Source organism: Hevea brasiliensis, chromosome 13 (assembly GCF_030052815.1).
Source record: "Hevea brasiliensis isolate MT/VB/25A 57/8 chromosome 13, ASM3005281v1, whole genome shotgun sequence".
Lineage (NCBI taxonomy): Eukaryota > Viridiplantae > Streptophyta > Magnoliopsida > Malpighiales > Euphorbiaceae > Hevea > Hevea brasiliensis.
The window spans coordinates 80,085,657-80,105,602 of NC_079505.1; the positions used below are offsets into that span (position 1 = coordinate 80,085,657).

Below are 19,946 nucleotides of genomic sequence, written 5' to 3' on the forward strand. Positions count from 1 at the left end.
ATTTGATTGTCAGCTTGATTCTGCTTCTCACACGTGCACTTTTGAGGGCAGCACCTTCCCTTCACGAAACAAAGCAACTTTTAATTGCCTGTCTTTTCTTGTTAATTGCAATTATCCTCCGAGACCCTTTTTTTTTTAATTTAAAAATTTTAGTGTTGTCGCAATTAAACATCTCCATGGACTAATATTGAAAAAGTCAATACAAATATATATAAATTTCAAAACATTATAAACAATAATCATGGACGAAAATATAAAATTTTACTAAAATCAACTCAAGGAAGCATTCATTCCTCATCACTGTCATAAACAACTGCCATTCTTCGGTGGGTTGAAATCTTTCTTGGAGGGGATTCCTCATCTGATTCAATCCCTGCTCGTTTGTGACTGCCTCCAACCTCCTTGGACTTTTGCTTTGGCTCCTTTATAATAACAAAAAACATAAAATTGAAACTTAATGTGCTTGACACCTTAACAACAAAAACTAGCAAAATAATATGGACTCAAATCATAATAATACATTAAAAATAGCATCTTCCCTCACATCTGCCATTATAACAAAATACGAAAATGGGCTTCCAACTAAAATAATAAGCTTTTACTCTTTTTTTTTTTTTTTTTTCCTACTAAGGTTATAAGATCATTCTAGTAACTATGTCAGACACAGAATGGACCAGGCAACTATGGACATCAACTCCCAGGAAATCACCTTCTACATGTTGGGTTGATCTCATATTCACCAGGCAGCATTCAACGAGAAAAGAAACATTGCAATTTTATCTAATAAAAAGCATTACAAAATTTTCCTAGTAATTATGAAGTAAATTTATTCACCCCCAAGTAGAAGCAATACAACAGGCCAAGATAATTAAAATCGTAATTGCTGGCACGTAACACAACAGGATCCGAGAAATTCCGGAACTTGTTTTCAAGGTTTCAAGGACCCAAAAAACTCAGTTATTGCAGTTGGGAGGCCAAAAAGATGCTTTTTGGAAAATCATCACTCTAAATGCCGTTGAGAAAAAAGTATTTAGTTGTTTTGGAGTTCTTAAAGGCTAAAATATGTCTAATTCAACTTTAAACCAATTTTTAATGTCTTCTAACTAACATACGTAAGGAGGTGCTTTCAGGTCCAAAAATGTGAGGAATTGAAGTGAGAAAAGGTTTAAATTATGAAATAGTAATACTATCAAGGTATCAATTAATCAGATGTCCTTGTGCATCCAATCACAATGGTAGAACTTTCAACACTGTGAAGATGTCACTTTTCTAGAGCATTACATGCAAAAATACTGAAACAAATATAGTACAGTTATAACAAATTATGCATACCTCAGCCTCCTCTTCCTCTTCTGATGCTCCATCCACTTCTGCCTCTTCTTCATAGCGTTCTTCCTCCTCTTCTTCCTCTTCTTCATAATCCTGCTCTGGCTCCTCAGCCCTTTTCCAGGTGGGAGACCTCTCGAATTCCACCCCATCACTTTCATATTCAGACTCTTCTCTCTCACTGTCAGAGAAATTTACAGGGCGCTTTGATGATTTAACAGTGGGCAAAGATGACTTGCGTAGAATATCTTTGTGTCCCTGTTATTATTAGAGCAAAAATTAAAATGAGTAGATTTTCACCCAACTAAAAGGTAATTACACATTGACTTCAGGTTACAAGACCTTCTTAGCATTCATAATCCGTCTCTCTGCTTGAGCTTCCACTTCCAGATCTTCTTCAAAGCGGCGGCGAGAACGACGAGAGTCAAAATAATCCGGTTCATCATCCTGATTGAAAAAGGTCAAGAGATTAGATAGGATCAATTAAGTTTCTATGCAGAAGGAAAACTAATGTTGTTCCAAAAATATCAAAGAAAATATATCTTATTCTCAAAAGCATTCTAAGGTAAGTACAACAGACACATGAACATACACACACAGGAAGAAAATAAACTAAAATGGCCTCAAGGAGGTGTGAAGTGCCAGCAGCTATATTGTTCGAGCATAATATGAGAAACATAAATCAGACACACTTAAGGATAAAAACAAAACAAATGAGCAAAAAATGAGGAAGCACTATAAGCAATCTATTGGCAACTGCAAACCTCATCAAGAGCACCCTCCAAGAACCCAGGCGAGAGCTGACGCCTCCGCTCTACAGTTTGTGTATACTTTCGGCTAACCTTTTCTCTCTTCCGATTAAGAAGTACATTGGCTCTAATTGTTTGACTTTCAGCCTGCAAAACCAAAAGGACAGCATAAATTGAAAATCCGTGAACACAGCTGAGAAAATACATGTCAGTAAAGCTTTAAGCAATCTATTACCCTTTCTTTTTCCTCTTTTTCTCTCTCAGGATCAATGTCGGTGATGCAGTTCTTAACTTTATAAACCTTTCTATGCCGTGAGTCAACAAGAGCCGTCAACAGCCTGTGAGAATTTGATGTCAAAGATGATGGCATAAACCGCATCTTCCTCCGTATTCTTCCTTGTGATTGAAGAAGTGACTGAAAGCAGAAGCAAAGATTTGACATTGTTTACCAATGAAAAAAGATTTAAAATGGTCTCTCAATGAGAAGACTTGGGGAGCTGATCTAATAAATGCACTTCAAAGGGAAGGAAACTAGATTCCCCTTGTTGGTGTGGCCAAGCATAAAGGAGCTTGAAGTAAGGTCAAAAGGAAGAGAAAGAAGAGAATGGAACCAATAGCACTGAAACATGTCAAGGAAAGAAAAAGAAAAGGACTATTGTTTTCTGCATATGCATATATACTGTCAAAAAGAAGTCTGCTTCTATATTTTAATAGAAAAAGAAAGAGATTCATCTACTTTCCCAATAAGGCAAAAGCTACCTTTAAGTACTTCATAGGACATGAAGTTTCAAAAATGTGGTGCCCAAATCCAGGAGTTTCTAGCTCAAGATCGGTTCATAAAAACAGACCCAAATTCAACAGCACTTATTCTGAGTTTGGTACATAAATACAAGAGCGTGTTACATAGGACCTTCACAGCATCTCAAAGTCCAGTTTCACAATTAACACATAAGGGATTCTATATAATTAACTAAATAACTGTTGCCCAGCATCCAGCTCAAGAAAACCCTAGTTTCCAAGATTCATTGCAACTCTGGACTATAAAGGTTCCATAAGCAATTGGAGAAAAGAATACAGTGACAATGCAAATAAACTTACAAATTCCTTTCTCAGAAAATAATTTCAAATCCCCAGATTATTTCTCAATCACATTGCACACAGAATTTCCACACAATATAGTCCCAAGATCAAGGTTTTTCACTTGCAGCCATTCCCCAATCCTTTTCAATCATCACATACATATAAAAATTACGCTTGCAAAGAAAAATCCAACAGCAAATTGATGGGTCAATGGACCATCAAATTATGTCAAAGGAGTAAGAAATCAACCTAACTTATCTATGAGAAAATTTAGAAGTTTTGACAACTCATTTAGACTGAAGGAAATCAATGACATCAAAAGGTAGATGTTAAGGAAGAACAAAGTTATGCATCTTGATAGGCTGTTAAACATCTTAATGAGCCTGGCACAAAACAAAATCTTAGCAGCCACCACAATATAAATTGAGAGGGCAAGAAGAGAAAAGAAAAAGAAGACTAAAAAAGTTGAATACATCATATGCTTGAATCACATATGTAACATGTCAGACATGGGATGTCACCTTGTTATGTCTAAGAAAAAGATGTGTTTGGTCATGCTGATCATCTTGCACAGATATATCAAGAACTTCATTCCCAATTAATAACTGTAAACTGCCATCTGACCATCTCACAAACCGAGCATTGCTTTCAACCTACATATCAAAAGAAAAGGATAAAAACTTTCAAGTTGACATCAGATTAAATTAAGTATAATAAATTAAAAGCATGTTCTCACACATGTCATGCCAATTAAACTTAATTAAAATTTAAATTTGTTGGTCAGAGAATGTTTAAAAAATACAATAACAGCTACAGAAGAAACTCAGCCTGAACAGTGGAAACTCAGCTTGGTTCATTTAGACTCTAAACACCGATTTGAGGACTCTTATGTGATTTGGCTATGACAAGTAGAGAACTGAACAGTTAACAGTAATAAATGACTCTTTTGACTTATGAATAACAAAGTTCCTGAAAAAAGATAACCAATATTTTTTTTGCCATTCTTGGTGAAGGGTTAAGGAATGGAAGATTATATACCATGAAATCATTGTCTAAATTCCTTTTTTTTTTTTCTTTTAATTCACAAAACATTATTTCAAAATATATAATTCAAAGAATCTACTCACAGATTTACTGCCATCAGGATTTCTAACAGTCCGCCACCGGACAATATTATTTTCCAAGCGTATACGTGTTTTGGCTCCAGATTCATCTGTCACAAATGTTTTCTCTTCCACATATGTCTTAGGATCAAATGGATTTGGGTCAATGCCCATTATATTGGAAACCTTGATCATATTCATCTGCAAACAAGTATTACATTTCACCTCAAGTGAAAAGATGTATAGGCATGAAAACAGCTTAAGCATCACATGAACTAAAAGCACTTAGAAGTAAGAACAACAACTGCCATCAAGTATATTGATACATTAATACATATAAATATACATGTACATATACATTTAAATTTGTATAGTCATTGGTGACAAATAATAAATTGCCACAGATACAAGAATTAAACACTCTATTTGCTAATGATGCAAGTAAAATTGAATTAAATAGCATCAGTGCAACCATTCCACTTTGTAACAGAAAGATAAATAGTCAAATACAAATCCCCATCAGATCTATTGAAATCAGAAAAACCTTCTTTCAACTTATTTTTAGTATAACAGAGCATAGTACTGCAAATTATTGTAGCTTCAATCGATCAGTCAACAAAAACAACAGCTTCAGATAAAAATTTAGCAGATAGCAGAAAGATTTATATACCTTGGTCGGATCAGCTGGAGGCTGCCGAAATGGAATCTCTATCTCTAATGGGGGGCCAACTGGTTTCTCTTTAGATTTAACCTCAATGTCCTCTTCCGATTCATATCGAGCATCTTCGTCCATCAGCATATCCTCTGGTCTTAAATTCTTTTCATAGCTACCTTCCTCTTCCATTGGAGACCTCTAAGGAATGAAAATGATATGCATCATTCTAAGAGACACAAACAAGGTTGACAGACCAGAAGATTCAGAACCATTAGATAAACTGCTTTTGGTATTCAATACTCACATGTGAATCGTGCTCAATTTCATTCCTAACCACATATCCTGCCTCTTCCTCATCATCAGAATCACCAAACACATCACGAATCTCAGCAGCTGACTGTGAAATGGGATTGTGATCCTTCTCCCCATCAGGTGATTTACTGCTATGACGTCAATTTTACCATAACAATCAATGAGGTAAACTTCAAAAGTAGACAGGCATGAAACATATACTAACTTCTAGAATTATTTTTGCAAAAAGACGCACCAGTGCAAATTATTTAGCAATACCACAGACAAAGAAAAGGAAATAACCTTGGGCTTCTGGCCTGGTCAACCTCCTCATCCTCGTGGTCAGCATAATGTTGTTCCTCAGATCTCTCTGATCCACTTTCAATTATATCACGTCTCCTGCTTGTTGCCAATCTGTGACCATAGTCTTCTTTCTCTTCGCTATCCGCATCTTTAGCTTCACTCACTTCCCTCTCATCAACAACATCTACTTCTTCAGAACTTGGTTCTCTTTCACCCTCACTTTCTCCTGGATCAGGTTCTACCTCATGCATTTCATCTTCACTCTCCACTTCTATATTACCGTGCCCTTCCACTTCATCTTCACCTTCACCTTCATCTTCACCCTCATTCCTCAGACCTCCTTCAGCTTCATCCTGGGAAAAACCATCATGAAAATAAAGTTGTAAGCAGAAGCACTTTGTTGCAATTGAACACCTTATACCCCTCCCCTCCCCTCCCTCCCTATTGTTCTTCTTCTTCCTCTTTAAAATAAAATATTTACTTTAAAAATCATTTGTTTTTGACCCTAATACAAGAATCAGCATTCTCAAGCTGTAAATTCCATTAATGCAAAACCAAATAAAATGAATCGCACATTGCAAAATGATGCTTTGTTCTTATTAAACCAACTCTAAAAAATTAAGTTTATTTTTCAATTCCACTATCACATAAACAACCCTAGTGAACACAAAATCCCGCAAACCCATTTAAAAAAACACAATAGGCACCTAATAGCTCCACATTCTAATCCTCCAGCGCAATTAGGCATAAACGAAGCAAAAAATTAGATGATAAACCGACATGCATGCAAAAAATTAGATAATAAACCGACATGCATGCTTCAAATCCTGTGGAGACGAAGGAAACCCCAACTTCTAATCAACAACAGGATTCAAACCTAGCAACAAAAATGCACATGTACGTGAAAATCGAGTATGCACGTACAGGTATTCGAGCGTATAGGGATAAGGATGATTACAGAGGCGTAATTAGGGTGGGGATTCGATTCATGCTCAGAATCGATCTCTTCTTCTTCCTCAGACTGATCGCCGAACAGATTCTGCATCATCTGGTGTCTCTTCTCCTCCCCCATCTCCCCCTCCCGCTCTCTCTGCCTCTCTTCGTCTGATTAGCGGTGGTTTGGAAGAGACTGTTCAGAGGGCCAGTCTCCGTCGAAGCTCTCCGGTCGGAGGGGGCTTCTACTCGGGTTTCGTGTATGAATCAGGATCCACTGCAACAGCCGCTCCTTTGTATTAAGCTCTTAGCTTTTACGCTTTAAGCCCCATTTATATGCCACGTTGTTCTGCCGACGGTGGATTGGGGAGCCCATCCACTATTTCTGTCTATATTTACCTATATTTTTTTAAAAATTGTTCTTCAAAATTATTTATAATTTTAAGAATATTAAAAAATATTAATTAATTTTTACCTGTTTCTACTTAAATATAATAATAATTTCCATAATTTAACAAATTCATAACATCTCTTGGAGGATCATGCATAAGATGTTTACCGGCATCAATTTCTACGGTCAAATTAGCGAGCGTAAAAATTATTTATTACTTATAAATTAAATTTACATATTTAATAGATTAATAATTAAAAATATACAAAAAAACAATCTATAGAATATTCTTAATATATTTAGACAATTATTATTATTATTATAATATTATAACAAAATACTAATAATGTTAATAATATCTTATTATTTTAATGTAATGTTTATAGGAAAAAAAAAAGCAAAAAAATTGCCAAAATAGATAAACAATTTATTGTTATTATAACTTTTTTGTAGCCATATGAAAGTTTGATATCTCACTAGCATAATGTTGGTGTATGAATTAAAATTCATGTTGTCATAAAATAAAATCATCTTAAAATTGATTTATGAAAGATAATAATAATTAGTGAAATTTTAATAATCAAATAGTTAATTAATTTAAAAACTATTAAAATGACAAATACAACTCAACTCAATTAAGTTTTTATTTCAAAAATTTGGGATTGGCTATATGGATTTGCTTTCTCCACACTCTAAACGATTGTGGGTTAAATCCTCATAAATGCGTAATACTTCTAGGTTATGTTATACTACTCTCCTCCAAGTCAATTTAGGTATACCCATTTTTTTCTTTCTATCATATAACCTAAATGTGCTTTACTTGTCTAACTGGAGCTTCTGTGTGTCTACGCTGAAAGAACAGAAACGTGAAAAACACAAATTTATACTATTGAATTCAAAAATTTTCACCTAAGGTCAGATGCATCATGCTACGCTGAAAGAATAGAAGCATAAAAAATACAAATTTATACTATTGAATTCAAAAATTTTCACCTAAGGTCACATGCATCATGCAATATTTATTTTTATCTATTTGATTTCAATGATAAACAATATATTAAAACTCTTTTAATATATTTTTGGATCTGTATTTGCCATTTAAGATCTTAAAATTAATCAAAATAATTTTAGAACCCTAGATTAAATCAATAACGATTACACTAACCTCTTGATGCACTGCAGTGTATCTGCGCCTTTGAGATTTGTCTTCAGGACACCAGAAACAGGACACTAGAAACAATTTCTAGTGTTCTTAATTCAAGAGATTAATGGTTAATCTCTTTGAATTGATGAGAGTTGAAGAATAATATATGGAGAGCCTCAAAATGGCATGACAAAGAAGAGGAGTGACTGCTGGTTGTTTTTCTTTTTCATAACAACACTTATATAGCTAGGTTAACACATTAAACCCTTGCTACATGTCACCCTTTGATTAGCTCTAGGTTTAAGTAACCCAATTACATTGTGCCAAGTGTCAAACATATATTTAATATTGATTTTAATCATCTTACATGATTAATAAATATTTGGCAAGCTTATGTGTAATCTCATGTGTCACCATCTTATGGTGCCACGTGTCACACTGTGAAATGACTAAAATGTCCATGTGTCTTAATTTTGAGTTCTTAACCCAAAATAATTATTTTTCTTCTTCTAATTTATATCAAATATAAATTAATTAATTAATCTCTATTAATTAATTTCTCATTAATTAAATTCATATTTAAACACTTTAAATATAAATTTAACTTATACAATATATCCAATAATCTAGATTTGGTTTCAAGTCATGCTAGGGACTTTGCAATTTAATTGCAAACCAAACCTATTTAATTAATTAATTAAACTCTTTAATTAATTAATTAAATCATATTTAAATAGGTGATAACTTGTGTATGTGTGTGACTTACTAGGCTCATCACTAATTGGCAATGAAACATGATATCAACTCTTAATATCATCAGAACTCTTTCTTACCATAAATGATTTCTCTAAATCATTTTATGAACCTCATAGACCATGTTAACACCTAGCATAACATGCCATGGCCACCCAATTAGTAATAAGGTTTACCTTAAATGAACCTATAATCATATGTTACCATGCACTAGAATCTCTCTGTTACAAAATCTCAACTCAAGCTGGAGTCATGGTTTATGTCAAACTCCATTTGCTATGAATATTATGTTCTCTTTTAATTCCAGTTATCGATTAAAAAGATTTTCTCATCAGAAACTCTTTTCTGAATAAATTTATCTGTCCTGGCCAGAAACTTGAAACATCAAGAACAATTAAATGAACATATGATTTTATCTCTATTTACTTAGAGGAACAGATTCCATCTTGATCAACACTTACCTCCATATATAACTAGTAAGAGCCAACAGATGCCCATATACCCATACACAGTACAAGTATGAAAGCAGTATCAAACTCAAACTACCTATACAAGATAACTGTGCTATCTCAGGTCTAAATATTATATGCACTGATATGATTTATGACAAAACATTGACAAAAGTAAACTCCATGTGCTTGTCATAAGTGTCACTGGTGCGGCCTACTTATCATTTATAAATGCCTATCATATTTGTTATATGGCATGAGACTCACCATTCCATCTTATTTATATCTCATATAAATAACTTGGGAACAAATATGAATACAATCTTTATAGATAAGTCATGTCCTTATTATGAAGTATCATCGATTGTGAACTTATTTATGATACTTTGTGCTAGAAATATTGTCACTCATATTCTTAACAACTTAAAAATAATATTTCTAACAAAATATCAATAGACATTTTCTATTACACATAAATATATTATGTAAACGGAAAAGTGAAAATGCCTTTTATTAATAAAAATATGTACAAGATACATACTAAATGATATGCTCTAAGGCATACTACTAATATACGCTTCACATGACCAAACCATCTCAATCTCCCTTCTCTCAACTTATCTTCAATTTGTATAACTCCTACATTTTCTCTAATACTTTAATTACGAACTTTATCTAGTCTAGTATAGCCACTTATCTACCTTAACATTTTCATCTCTGCAACTCTTATTTTAGACGCATACGACTTTTTCAGTGCCCAGCACTTACTACCATATAATATAGCCGGTCGTATGGCTGTACAGTAAAATTTTCCTTTCAGCTTATTGGGAATTTTGCGATCACATGAAATTTCCGTGGCACGTCTCCACTTCAACCATCCGACTTTAATCATATGACTAACATCCTCCTCACGTCCTCCATCTACTTGAATGTCAGAACCTATATATTTAAAGTGATTACTTTGGGACAATATCACTCCATTCAAATTAACTTATTCCCTATCACTAGTTTGGCCTTCACTAAACTTACAATGTATGTATTCTGTCTTCGTTATACTTAAAAAATAATTTTAAAATAACAAAAAAATAATTTGAATTCATATGTGAACACTTAAGTTATTTTATGATTTTTCTTGATTATTGATTGCTAACTTATTTTTGTGATTTTCTTGAGTATTTAAAGGATTTGTTATTTATTATTAATCATGAATAATTGAAGGAGAAAAAAGTTTGGGTGAAAGATTAGGTGAAACTATCATTACCGTTTCATGGAGCTATGATTTTTCGAATCGATTTCTTTTACCCATTTTTAGAATAGTCAATAAAAAAAAAAATTAAAATTAAGACTCCATATGTTTCATTGTAAAAAATATTTCTCATATTTTTTGGTGTTTAGAAGTATTCAGAAAATTTAATTAAAGGAAAATATTTTTCTAATTAAAGAAAAATTAAGACATTTATAAAAAAAATGACTTTTATTTTTTAAAAGATGAAGTAATTTTTTACTTCATATGCTTTTAAAATTTTATTAAAATATAAATATTTTAATACATACATGAAAAAAATAAATATCATTAATTTAATATTACAATAAAATAACGAAAAATATTTTTCATAAAAAATATTTTTTATATATAAATTATTTTTTATAAAATAAATAGAATATAAATTAAATATTTAATTAATTTATAGGCTAATTGAATAAATCGACAATCCGGTTCGATATTAAAAATAATGCACTTCCCCGCCACCATACTACAATTATATCATTCATCTATCGTGCTTTGTTTCTTGTTTGTCTTTTTTATTTATTTTGAATTTTTTTATATAATTTAAATGTGTTAAGTTTAGGAAATAAATAAAATAAATAAAAAATTTAAAACATGAAACACGTAATCGTTGGAGAATAAATGAAATTTGGCGGAATATCTTATCCAAGAAAATGTTCATTCTTCAGAATAAATATTTCAGATTTTATTTTCAGAAAGTAATACCACTATAGTTATTATTTATGAATAAATATTTAAAATAAATATTTAAAATTTCATTTCTTAAATGATTATTAATTATTTTATTTAAATTTTTGTATAAAAAATATAATAATATAATATATTTATGAATAAATGCAATTAAAAAAGGGCCATATATAATTTAAAACATATGTATATATATGACAACAAATATAATAAGAAGGATGCTTAAAGATTTTCTAAAAGAAAAACTTAAAAGATTTTATGTTAAATATTATGCAAGGCTCTTTCTCTTTATTTTGAAATTTTGATTAATTTTGAAATTTTAATTATTTAATAAAAAAAGTTTAAACACTTAAGATTTGTAAGACTCGTAAAATTAATCATATTATTAAAATATAATAAATTAACGATTCTACTTAAAACAGGTAAGAAATGGCTTTGTACGTTTAATACGAATTTTTTAAATGGTCGTCGTGTTTAATGATTGATTTATAACAAATTATATATGAAAAATTTTTAAACTTCAAGGTGAAATATATAACTTTTAAAAATAAAATAAATAATATTTAATTTTAAAAATTAAAATAATTTAATTTCTATATATATATTTTAATTACATACCTCATGATGATGATGTTTTAATTTTATAAGCATTTTTTAAATCTATAATTAATATATATACACACGTTTATGTAATAATAATAATAATAATAATAATAATAATAGAGCAAAACATATAATTCCTTTTGTCTAAATCATATGGTAATGAGTGTGGACAGCGAATTCCATCATAATATCAAATTTATCCATCACCTTGCCTAAATTAGCAAATTCCAATATCGTTAGTTGGGATTCGCAAGCTATTTTTGCAACGTGGCAGATTTCAATTGCAGGACCACCTAATTCCTCAACCACTTCACTTTCTTAAATATATATATATATATATATATATATATATATATATATATATATATATATATATAGTTATTTAAATCATACTTTTTAATAAAAAAATTTAATTTAATAATTTTTAACATTTTATTTAATTTAATATAAAAATTTTAATTTCAATTTAATTTAATTTAAAAATCAAAAAATTAAACTTATTAATTTTAGATTTTAATAAAAATAAGGTAGTCTCAAAATTAAAAAATTAAATTTATTAATTTTTTATTTAAATAAAAAATAAAAAAAATAATTTTTTTGAATTAAATAGAACTTAAATCGAAACTTTTAATTTAGATAAAAAGTTAAAAATTGATTAAATTAAAAATTTTTAATAAATATAATATTTTATCTTTTTTATTCTATAAATTTTATAATGTGTCAACATATTTTTATAAAATTATTGTTTTCTTGCACCAAAAGGAACAGGAGATAAGAAGGCTGAAAAAACAGTTGGCCCAAGTTGAGGCAGACTTACATAAGCCCACAGAAGCTCCGATCTCTTACAGCCCATTCAGCCCTTTCTCTGCTCAAACAACTCCTAATCCTTTTCTTCCTACTCCTGAACCTGCTTACTCCCCTTTTGGACCCTTTAACTATTCATATGAACCACCTCCAACATATCACCCATCTCCTTTGTTCAAACCCACTCCGGCACCTGCCAGATATGAGCAAAAGAGTCCATCTTCCTCAGAAGAATCCCATCCTCCAAAAAGGAAGATTGATAAAGGAAAGGACAAAATGTATCCTGATCCTCCTCCTCAGCATATGGTGTCCATACCCTCTGAGCCAGAACCAGAAGAAGATTCTTCTAATGACTCGTCTGATGACAGTGAGGACGGACAAATGGATATCACGACACTGCTCATGGCTGATCCTCAGCCAACAACCTCCCAAACAGGTCCTTCACCAACCACAGATTCTACCAGTGGCACTACAGGCCCTACAGGGCCTCCTCAAGATCCCCATGTTGAGATCCCTGATGATGAGCCAATTCTAGACTTTGGGCTACCAGGCGCTCCACAACAGGCCAGGCCCAGTTCAGGACCATGGTTCACCTTAGATGATGTTCCCCCATCAAGGTGGAGAGATCGCCTTGCAGAATTTAAAGCTTGGCTTGATGTTCAAATGCTCCGGGAAGGTGCTGACTCCCACACTATACTCAGAGAATTCATCTCTCGAACTGTTGGCACATTGCAAGACTGGTTTTCCTCCATTGGAGAATATCAGAAAGCCCAATTTTGCCACCTGACTCCCTTACAAGCAATCAACGCTCTCTTTGCTGAGTTTCTTGGAGATGCATCCTTATACAGCAAGCAGTTAAGACAAGAGTTCTTTGATATGCGCTGCTGTTCTTTGAAAAGATCAGACATTGAGAAACACTACCAGCGCATGACTCAACGTTATTATCTGCTTAATGGTTACAATGATGTCAACCTCCGGCATACCTATATTGCCTCCCTACCAGAAGCATTGCAGCCAAAACTCCACAGAAGTATTGCTGCTACCAGGAGAGCAATGAATGCTATCACTATAGGGGAAATTCATCAAATGACTCTGGCCTGTCTTGACAAAATGTGTGAACAACAGAAGTTGTTCAAAGATATCATTGACAACAGCAAAGCTTTGAAGAATGTATGCCAGAAGTCTCACCTTGCCATCAAATGCAAGGAAAAGAACTGTGAATGCAAACCAAAGAAGAAAGCACATTACAAGAAGCATCCCTCTGGATTCAAACCTCCTTTCAAGCAAAAGAAAGGAAGAAGGTCAGTAAGATACTTCCGAAAGAAAAAGACGGGTACAAAGAAGTCTGACAAATGCTATATCTGTGGCAAACGAGGCCACTATGCCAAGAATTGCCCTAAGAACCCTAATAAGGCAGTTAAGCTGTTACAACACATACAACAGGCTTCTCACATCTCCCTGGAGCATGATGATGTCGAATCCTTGTTCTCTGAACAGGATGAGCCCGATGAAGATACAGTCTTTGCCCTCGGAATGGACACTGGAACAGAAGAAGATTACTCATTCACTTCAGAAGAATCCAGTTCAGATACTGAAGCCCATTACCCGTCTTACCTGGCCCAACATATCCAATCTTCCCAATCCACTTATGGCCCAGACACTATTCCAATTCCTTTAGTCCCGATTCATATTCTTCCCAGTAAGTATGAACGGCCCATTAGTGTTATTGGCTTCCTAGATACCGGGGCTCACAAGAGTATGATGAACCCAGCCATCTTACCCTCAGAATACTGGGTCCCTCATGAAGAATACTTTAAGGCTGCAGATGGAAATGTTTTCAAAACTAGCCTTATCACTAAGCACCCAATTGGAATCCAGTTCTTCCCCACTTGTATCCTTTGGACTAAGGTCATCGGGTCAGATCTTCCTGACAAGGATTTGCTGATAGGCTTTGACTTGTATCAACAGGCGAAGCATTTGAAGATCCTCCCCACATGATTGAAATATAAGAGAAATTTTCAGCCATTTACTTCTGTCCCAAGGTTATATTCTCTGGCTGATGCCTCAGCTGAATTCCAAGAGCACAAGGAGCTCCTTTTAAGGTCCTGTGCTGACTCCCATGCACATTTTTACCATCACCATCCCCTATGGAAAAACCCGGAATTCTTTGTCAGTCTTCCATTCAAACTCAATGAAGACATCAATCCGACAAAGGCCTCACACCCGGGAATGAATCCTACAGACTTGGCTTTAGCCCAAGAAGAGTGCAGACAGCTTCTCCAACAAGGCCTCATAGAACCCACTTCCTCCCAATGGGCCTGCCAGGCTTTTTATGTTGAAAAAAGATCGGAACGACTAAGAGGAAAGAAAAGGCTTGTCATAGATTACAAACCTCTGAATCATTTCCTACAAGATGACAAGTTCCCATTACCAAAGCCTGAAGCCTTGTTCACTCAACTACACGAAGCCCATATTTTCTCCAAGTTTGACCTTAAAGCCGGCTTTTGGCAATTGGGTATTAATCCCTCTGATAGGCCCAAGGCTGCTTTCTGCATTCCTACGGCCCAATATCAATGGACAGTCCTTCCATTCGGCCTTAAGACGGCCCCATCAGTTTTCCAAAAGGCCATGACAAGGATATTCGAGCCCATACTGCATAGTGCTCTTATTTATATAGACGATATCCTTCTCTTCTCCAAAGATGTTACAACCCATAGGGCACTCCTCTCCACATTCCAACAATTGGTGGATTCCTATGGAATTATGCTATCAGAAAAGAAGAGCTCACTGGCCCAAACTGATATCGACTTCCTTGGAATGAGATTCAAGGATGGAAAATACCAACCGGGACCTCACATTGCAGAAGAATTACTGAAGTTTCCTGATAAGGACTTGACAGTAAAACAAATACAACAGTTCCTTGGTATTATCAATTACATCAGGAAGTTTATTCCGCATGTGGCGCCACACTTGCCGGTATCAAAGATGCTTAAAAGGATTCCCACCATGGAGGAAGAAACAGACATGTGCGATCAAAAAATTAAAAGAAGTGGCTTTAAACGCCACCACTAAAAATTCGACATTGGACACCGCATCCTTCAGACTGATGCTAGTGACACCCACTGGGGTGCAGTCCTCATCGAAGAAATTCAAGGAGAAAAGCATATATGCGGACATGCTAGTGGAGAGTTCCCAGAACCTCAGAAACATTATCATTCAGTCTATAAAGAGATATTAGCTGTCAAAAATGGGATAAAGAGATTCGAATTTCATCTGATTGGCCACCACTTCACTGTGGTTATGGACAGCTCATCCTTCCCAAAGGTTCTAGACTTAAAAAACAAGTCTCTTCCTGAACCACAATTACTGAGGCTTAAGGACTGGTTCGCCAAGTATAAATTCTCAGTTCAGCATATCAAAGGAAAACACAACTTGGTTCCTGACCTCCTATCCAGGCCCAAAAACCTCCACCTGATTCAGTCTTTCTCCACACTTCCTTTAATCCTTATGGCATCATCCTCTTCCTCTCCACATACTCCTTCTCCAATGCACAATTTCCTGGTTCCTACTCCAGACAGTTTTCCTCCTGGATGCTCACCCAACCAGCCTATCACAAAGATGGCTAAGTTCGCAAGAGATCATCTGTTTCACTACCTGAGTGCAAGAAACACCCTAAGGGGATTACTCCCCTCCTCGACTGTCTTTATCCCTGACAACCCTTTCCTCACCTGTTTCAGTATCCAACCTGGCAGAGAACTCATCCTAGAAGAACTATGGCTCCTCTGGTGCATGGTTACACTCTATTCCACAGGACTGGAATTCCCGCTCATGGCCCTGTATCAGTATGTTATGAACAATACTAACAGGACTCTCCTGTCCAGGTTTCTAGAATGGTTCAAGCCCATTTCAGCATGGCGCTACAGCCTGAAACGCATCATAGACACCCATGGAATAGAAGATGGGCCCATTCTTTGCTCATTTCAACATCAGAACCTTGTTCATTTTTCACAGGCCTTTCTCTAGAAGGCCCGATGGACTCCTCTGGACCCAGAATACTGAATATGAGTGGAGGACTTACGAAGGGTCAATTATTGACAAAGATGCCATGGGACCCTTGAGAAAGCAACTAGCTGAGTACCTCTGTGAAATCAACAGCTATTATTGCCTGGTGCCTCCCCATGTGAATTGTACATCACTTGGTCCCATCCGGTCTCTCACTGATGAGCCCATTGACTGGACCCATCCCATGTGGCAAGATTCCCAGGATCCAATGGACACAGAGTCACGAGATGCCATTCAGAGTGCTGACCCACCATCTCCTGTACACCGACAGTGGCCAAAGGACTTTTTTGGAATCGACTCTGATGATTCCGACTTTGACACCCTCAATCTGTCCACTACCCCATGATAAAAGTTAAAGTTTGTCAGTTAATAATGTAATGATGTGTATCTGTCTTTATTTATGTTGTGTCGGTAGTCAGTTTCTAACCGGTTGCCTGTAATGTTAAGAGCCTCCTCGCCTATATAAGGAGTTGCTCTCTTCAGTTGTGTTCAGACTCAGTTTTCTTTCAATAATATTCTCTGAAGTTCTCTTCTATGGCTTTCTAAACTCTTCTCCTTCTCTCTGAAAATCTTTGAATGTGTATCATACTCTTATAACCAGAGATACGTATGCTCTACACTTGCCTCTTTAAGAGGATCCTGTGTATCAGAAATATCTTTGTTTTGACATTAAGGTGCGACGGTCCCATTATCACTTGTATAATGAACAAAAGGGCACAGCCAGAGAGTACCTATGGATAGGGAAGAGGCATAGCATGAGTTCATTCTATGAGTGGTAAGGGCTCCCGGCTTATCTTGGTATCAGAGCCTGGTTATGTTTGTATTATACATACTTCACTGGTGAGTAGGGGAGAACTTTTCCAACTCTGGTATTTTCTCTTAATCTTTGTATCTCTGTTTTCTGCCATCTTCTCTTACCTTGGTATATCGGCTGGAAACCAGTAACTGCTTAATTCCTTCCTAGAAGGTAGAGCGATCTCTGGCCACAACGCCACGTACCAAATATGGCTTGCCAAACACCTAACCCTGTTTCTGAAACTCATATCCAAACCCCTTCTCCCTCTGAGATTGTTAACCTCACCTCTTCTCTTTCTTTCTCTTCACCACTTCGAAGAACACTATCCTCCAGAATTGATAATCTCGTAGAAATATCCACTTTACCTGAAGATGCTCAGGTTGGAGAATCTCTCCTTCCTCTTCTCAGTCCATACAACATCTACAGACGATCTGGATCTTTAACCAGATCTATCAGATCTCTCATTTCATCTAGAAGATCTTTGTCAAAAGAATATGTTCAGGCCTCCAGGATGGATCAATGCTCTCTCCAGAGTTCATCTGCTGAACAATATGTGACTTTAGAAATCCCTCCTCAACTCATTCCTAGATGGAGACAAGAAGGGTTTTCTCATCTCCACTTTGGAGCTGTTCGACTTATCCTCAGTCTACATGGGAGACGAGGGCTTCCAGTTACAGCCAGAGTGTCTCTCCTTGATACACGGTTCTTGCAGTATGAACATGCGGTTATAGGAACCTGCCTCACCACCTTACATGCTGGAAGTGTGGTGCTGACATTCTTCCCAAACTATAATCTCTCGCTAAGAGATCCACATCTTAGCACTGCCCTTAAAGTTCAGGTTCAACTTACTGGCGCCACTCAGGTGACATCTTCGATGATGGCCACCTTACACCATCAAATTATCTACAGATTACAGGATCACGCTGTAGATCTCTCACAGCCATCTGTTTCCAATGATGCTCTGCTTGTATTGGCTGATACTGAGACCACCCCAACAATTGTCCAGATACCTAGGCAACTGCCTAGAAATGAGCTTGAACAGCTCATTCCAAAGGATTGGTTAACCAATTACGAAAGGCTTCATTCGACCTCTCAGCCTATCCAGATCACAGAGTCTTCTTTCAGAAGAAACCCTGATGGCAAGGTGAGACTTCTGGCATACATTCTTCAAAGCTTTGCTGTTGTCAATGATATCTTTGAACAACTTCTGTTGTTCACACATTCTGTTGTTCATACTGATACAGGGCCAGGAGCGGGAATTCTAGTCCTGTGGAATAGAGTGTAACCATGCACCAGAGGAGCCATAGTTCTTCTAGAATGGTTCAAGCCCATTTCAGCATGGCGCTACAGCCTGAAACGCATCATAGAAACCCATGGAATAGAAGACAGGCCCATTGCTGCTCAGCCCAACATCAGAACCTTGTTCATTTTTCACAGGCCTTTCTCTAGAAGGCCCGATGGACTCCTCTGGACCCAGAATACTGAATATGAGTGGAGGACTTACGAAGGGTCAATTATTGACAAAGATGCCATGGGACCCTTAAGAAAGCAACTAGCTGAGTACCTCTGTGAAATCAACAACTATTATTGCCCGGTGCCTCCCCATGTGAATTGTACATCACTTGGTCCCATCCGGTCTCTCACTGATGAGCCCATTGACTGGACCCATCCCATGTGGCAAGATTCCCAGGATCCAATGGACACAGAGTCACGAGATGCCATTCAGAATGCTGACCCACCATTTCCTGTACACCGACAGTGGCCAAAGGACTTTTTTGGAATCGACTCTGATGATTCCGACTTTGACACCCTCAATCTGTCCACTACCCCATGATAAAAGTTAAAGTTTGTCAGTCAATAATGTAATGATGTGTATCTGTCTTTATTTATGTTGTGTCGGTAGCCAGTTTCTAACCGGTTGCCTGTAATGTTAAGAGCCTCCTCGCCTATATAAGGAGTTGCTCTCTTCAGTTGTGTTCAGACTCAGTTTTCTTTCAATAATATTCTCTGAAGTTCTCTTCTATGGCTTTCTAAACTCTTCTCCTTCTCTCTGAAAATCTTTGAATATGATATAAGTATATAATATTTTTATATATAATAATAAATATTATTTTAAACTAATAATATTATATCTTTATCTTAAAATTAAATAATTCAATTAAATATTATTAATTTAAAAATAATGTCTTATTATATTAATTTGCACAAATATTATATTTTTATATATTAAAAACTATAATTTTATTTTTGATAATTTAATATGTTCGTATACAGTGATTATTTCATAAAATAAAATAATGAAATATGTAAAATTTAAGAGATTATTATTTTTGTCATATTGATATAATTTAGGTATAGTAATATTTTATAAAAAAATTAAATAATATATTATATAAATTTTAAAAAATATAATAATAACTATGCATTTGATCCTAAATTAATTGGAACTACATGAATTATTTTTTATTATTTAATTTTATTTGAAATTAATTTTATAATAATATTAAATAATTATAAATATTTTAATAT

At 35.0% G+C, this 19,946-nt stretch overlaps 1 protein-coding gene across 1 annotated transcript; it reads right to left on the reverse strand.

Moving 5' to 3' along the window:
- Window positions 1-155: 155 nt before the first annotated feature.
- Window positions 156-6,816, reverse strand: LOC110636251 (protein LEO1 homolog). The gene is made up of 11 exons (XM_021785883.2): window positions 6,466-6,816; window positions 5,508-5,860; window positions 5,218-5,353; window positions 4,929-5,111; window positions 4,283-4,459; window positions 3,677-3,808; window positions 2,311-2,490; window positions 2,091-2,222; window positions 1,669-1,773; window positions 1,333-1,584; window positions 156-422 (listed from the first exon to the last, which is right to left on the reverse strand). Exons 1-11 carry the CDS (start codon window positions 6,577-6,579, stop codon window positions 288-290), a joined length of 1,899 nt encoding a protein of 632 aa, XP_021641575.1. The 5' UTR covers window positions 6,580-6,816; the 3' UTR covers window positions 156-287.
- Window positions 6,817-19,946: the final 13,130 nt, after the last annotated feature.

Coding starts and splice junctions, on each gene's coding strand:
- LOC110636251 (XM_021785883.2), bottom strand. CDS start 6,579: ATGGGGGAGGAGAAGAGACACCAGATGATGCAGAATCTGTTCGGCGAT. Junction 4,460..4,928: donor CTCCAGCTGATCCGACCAAG/GTATATAAATCT, acceptor ACTTGTTTGCAG/ATGAATATGATCAAGGTTTC. Junction 1,774..2,090: donor TGGAGGGTGCTCTTGATGAG/GTTTGCAGTTGC, acceptor TTTTTCAATCAG/GATGATGAACCGGATTATTT.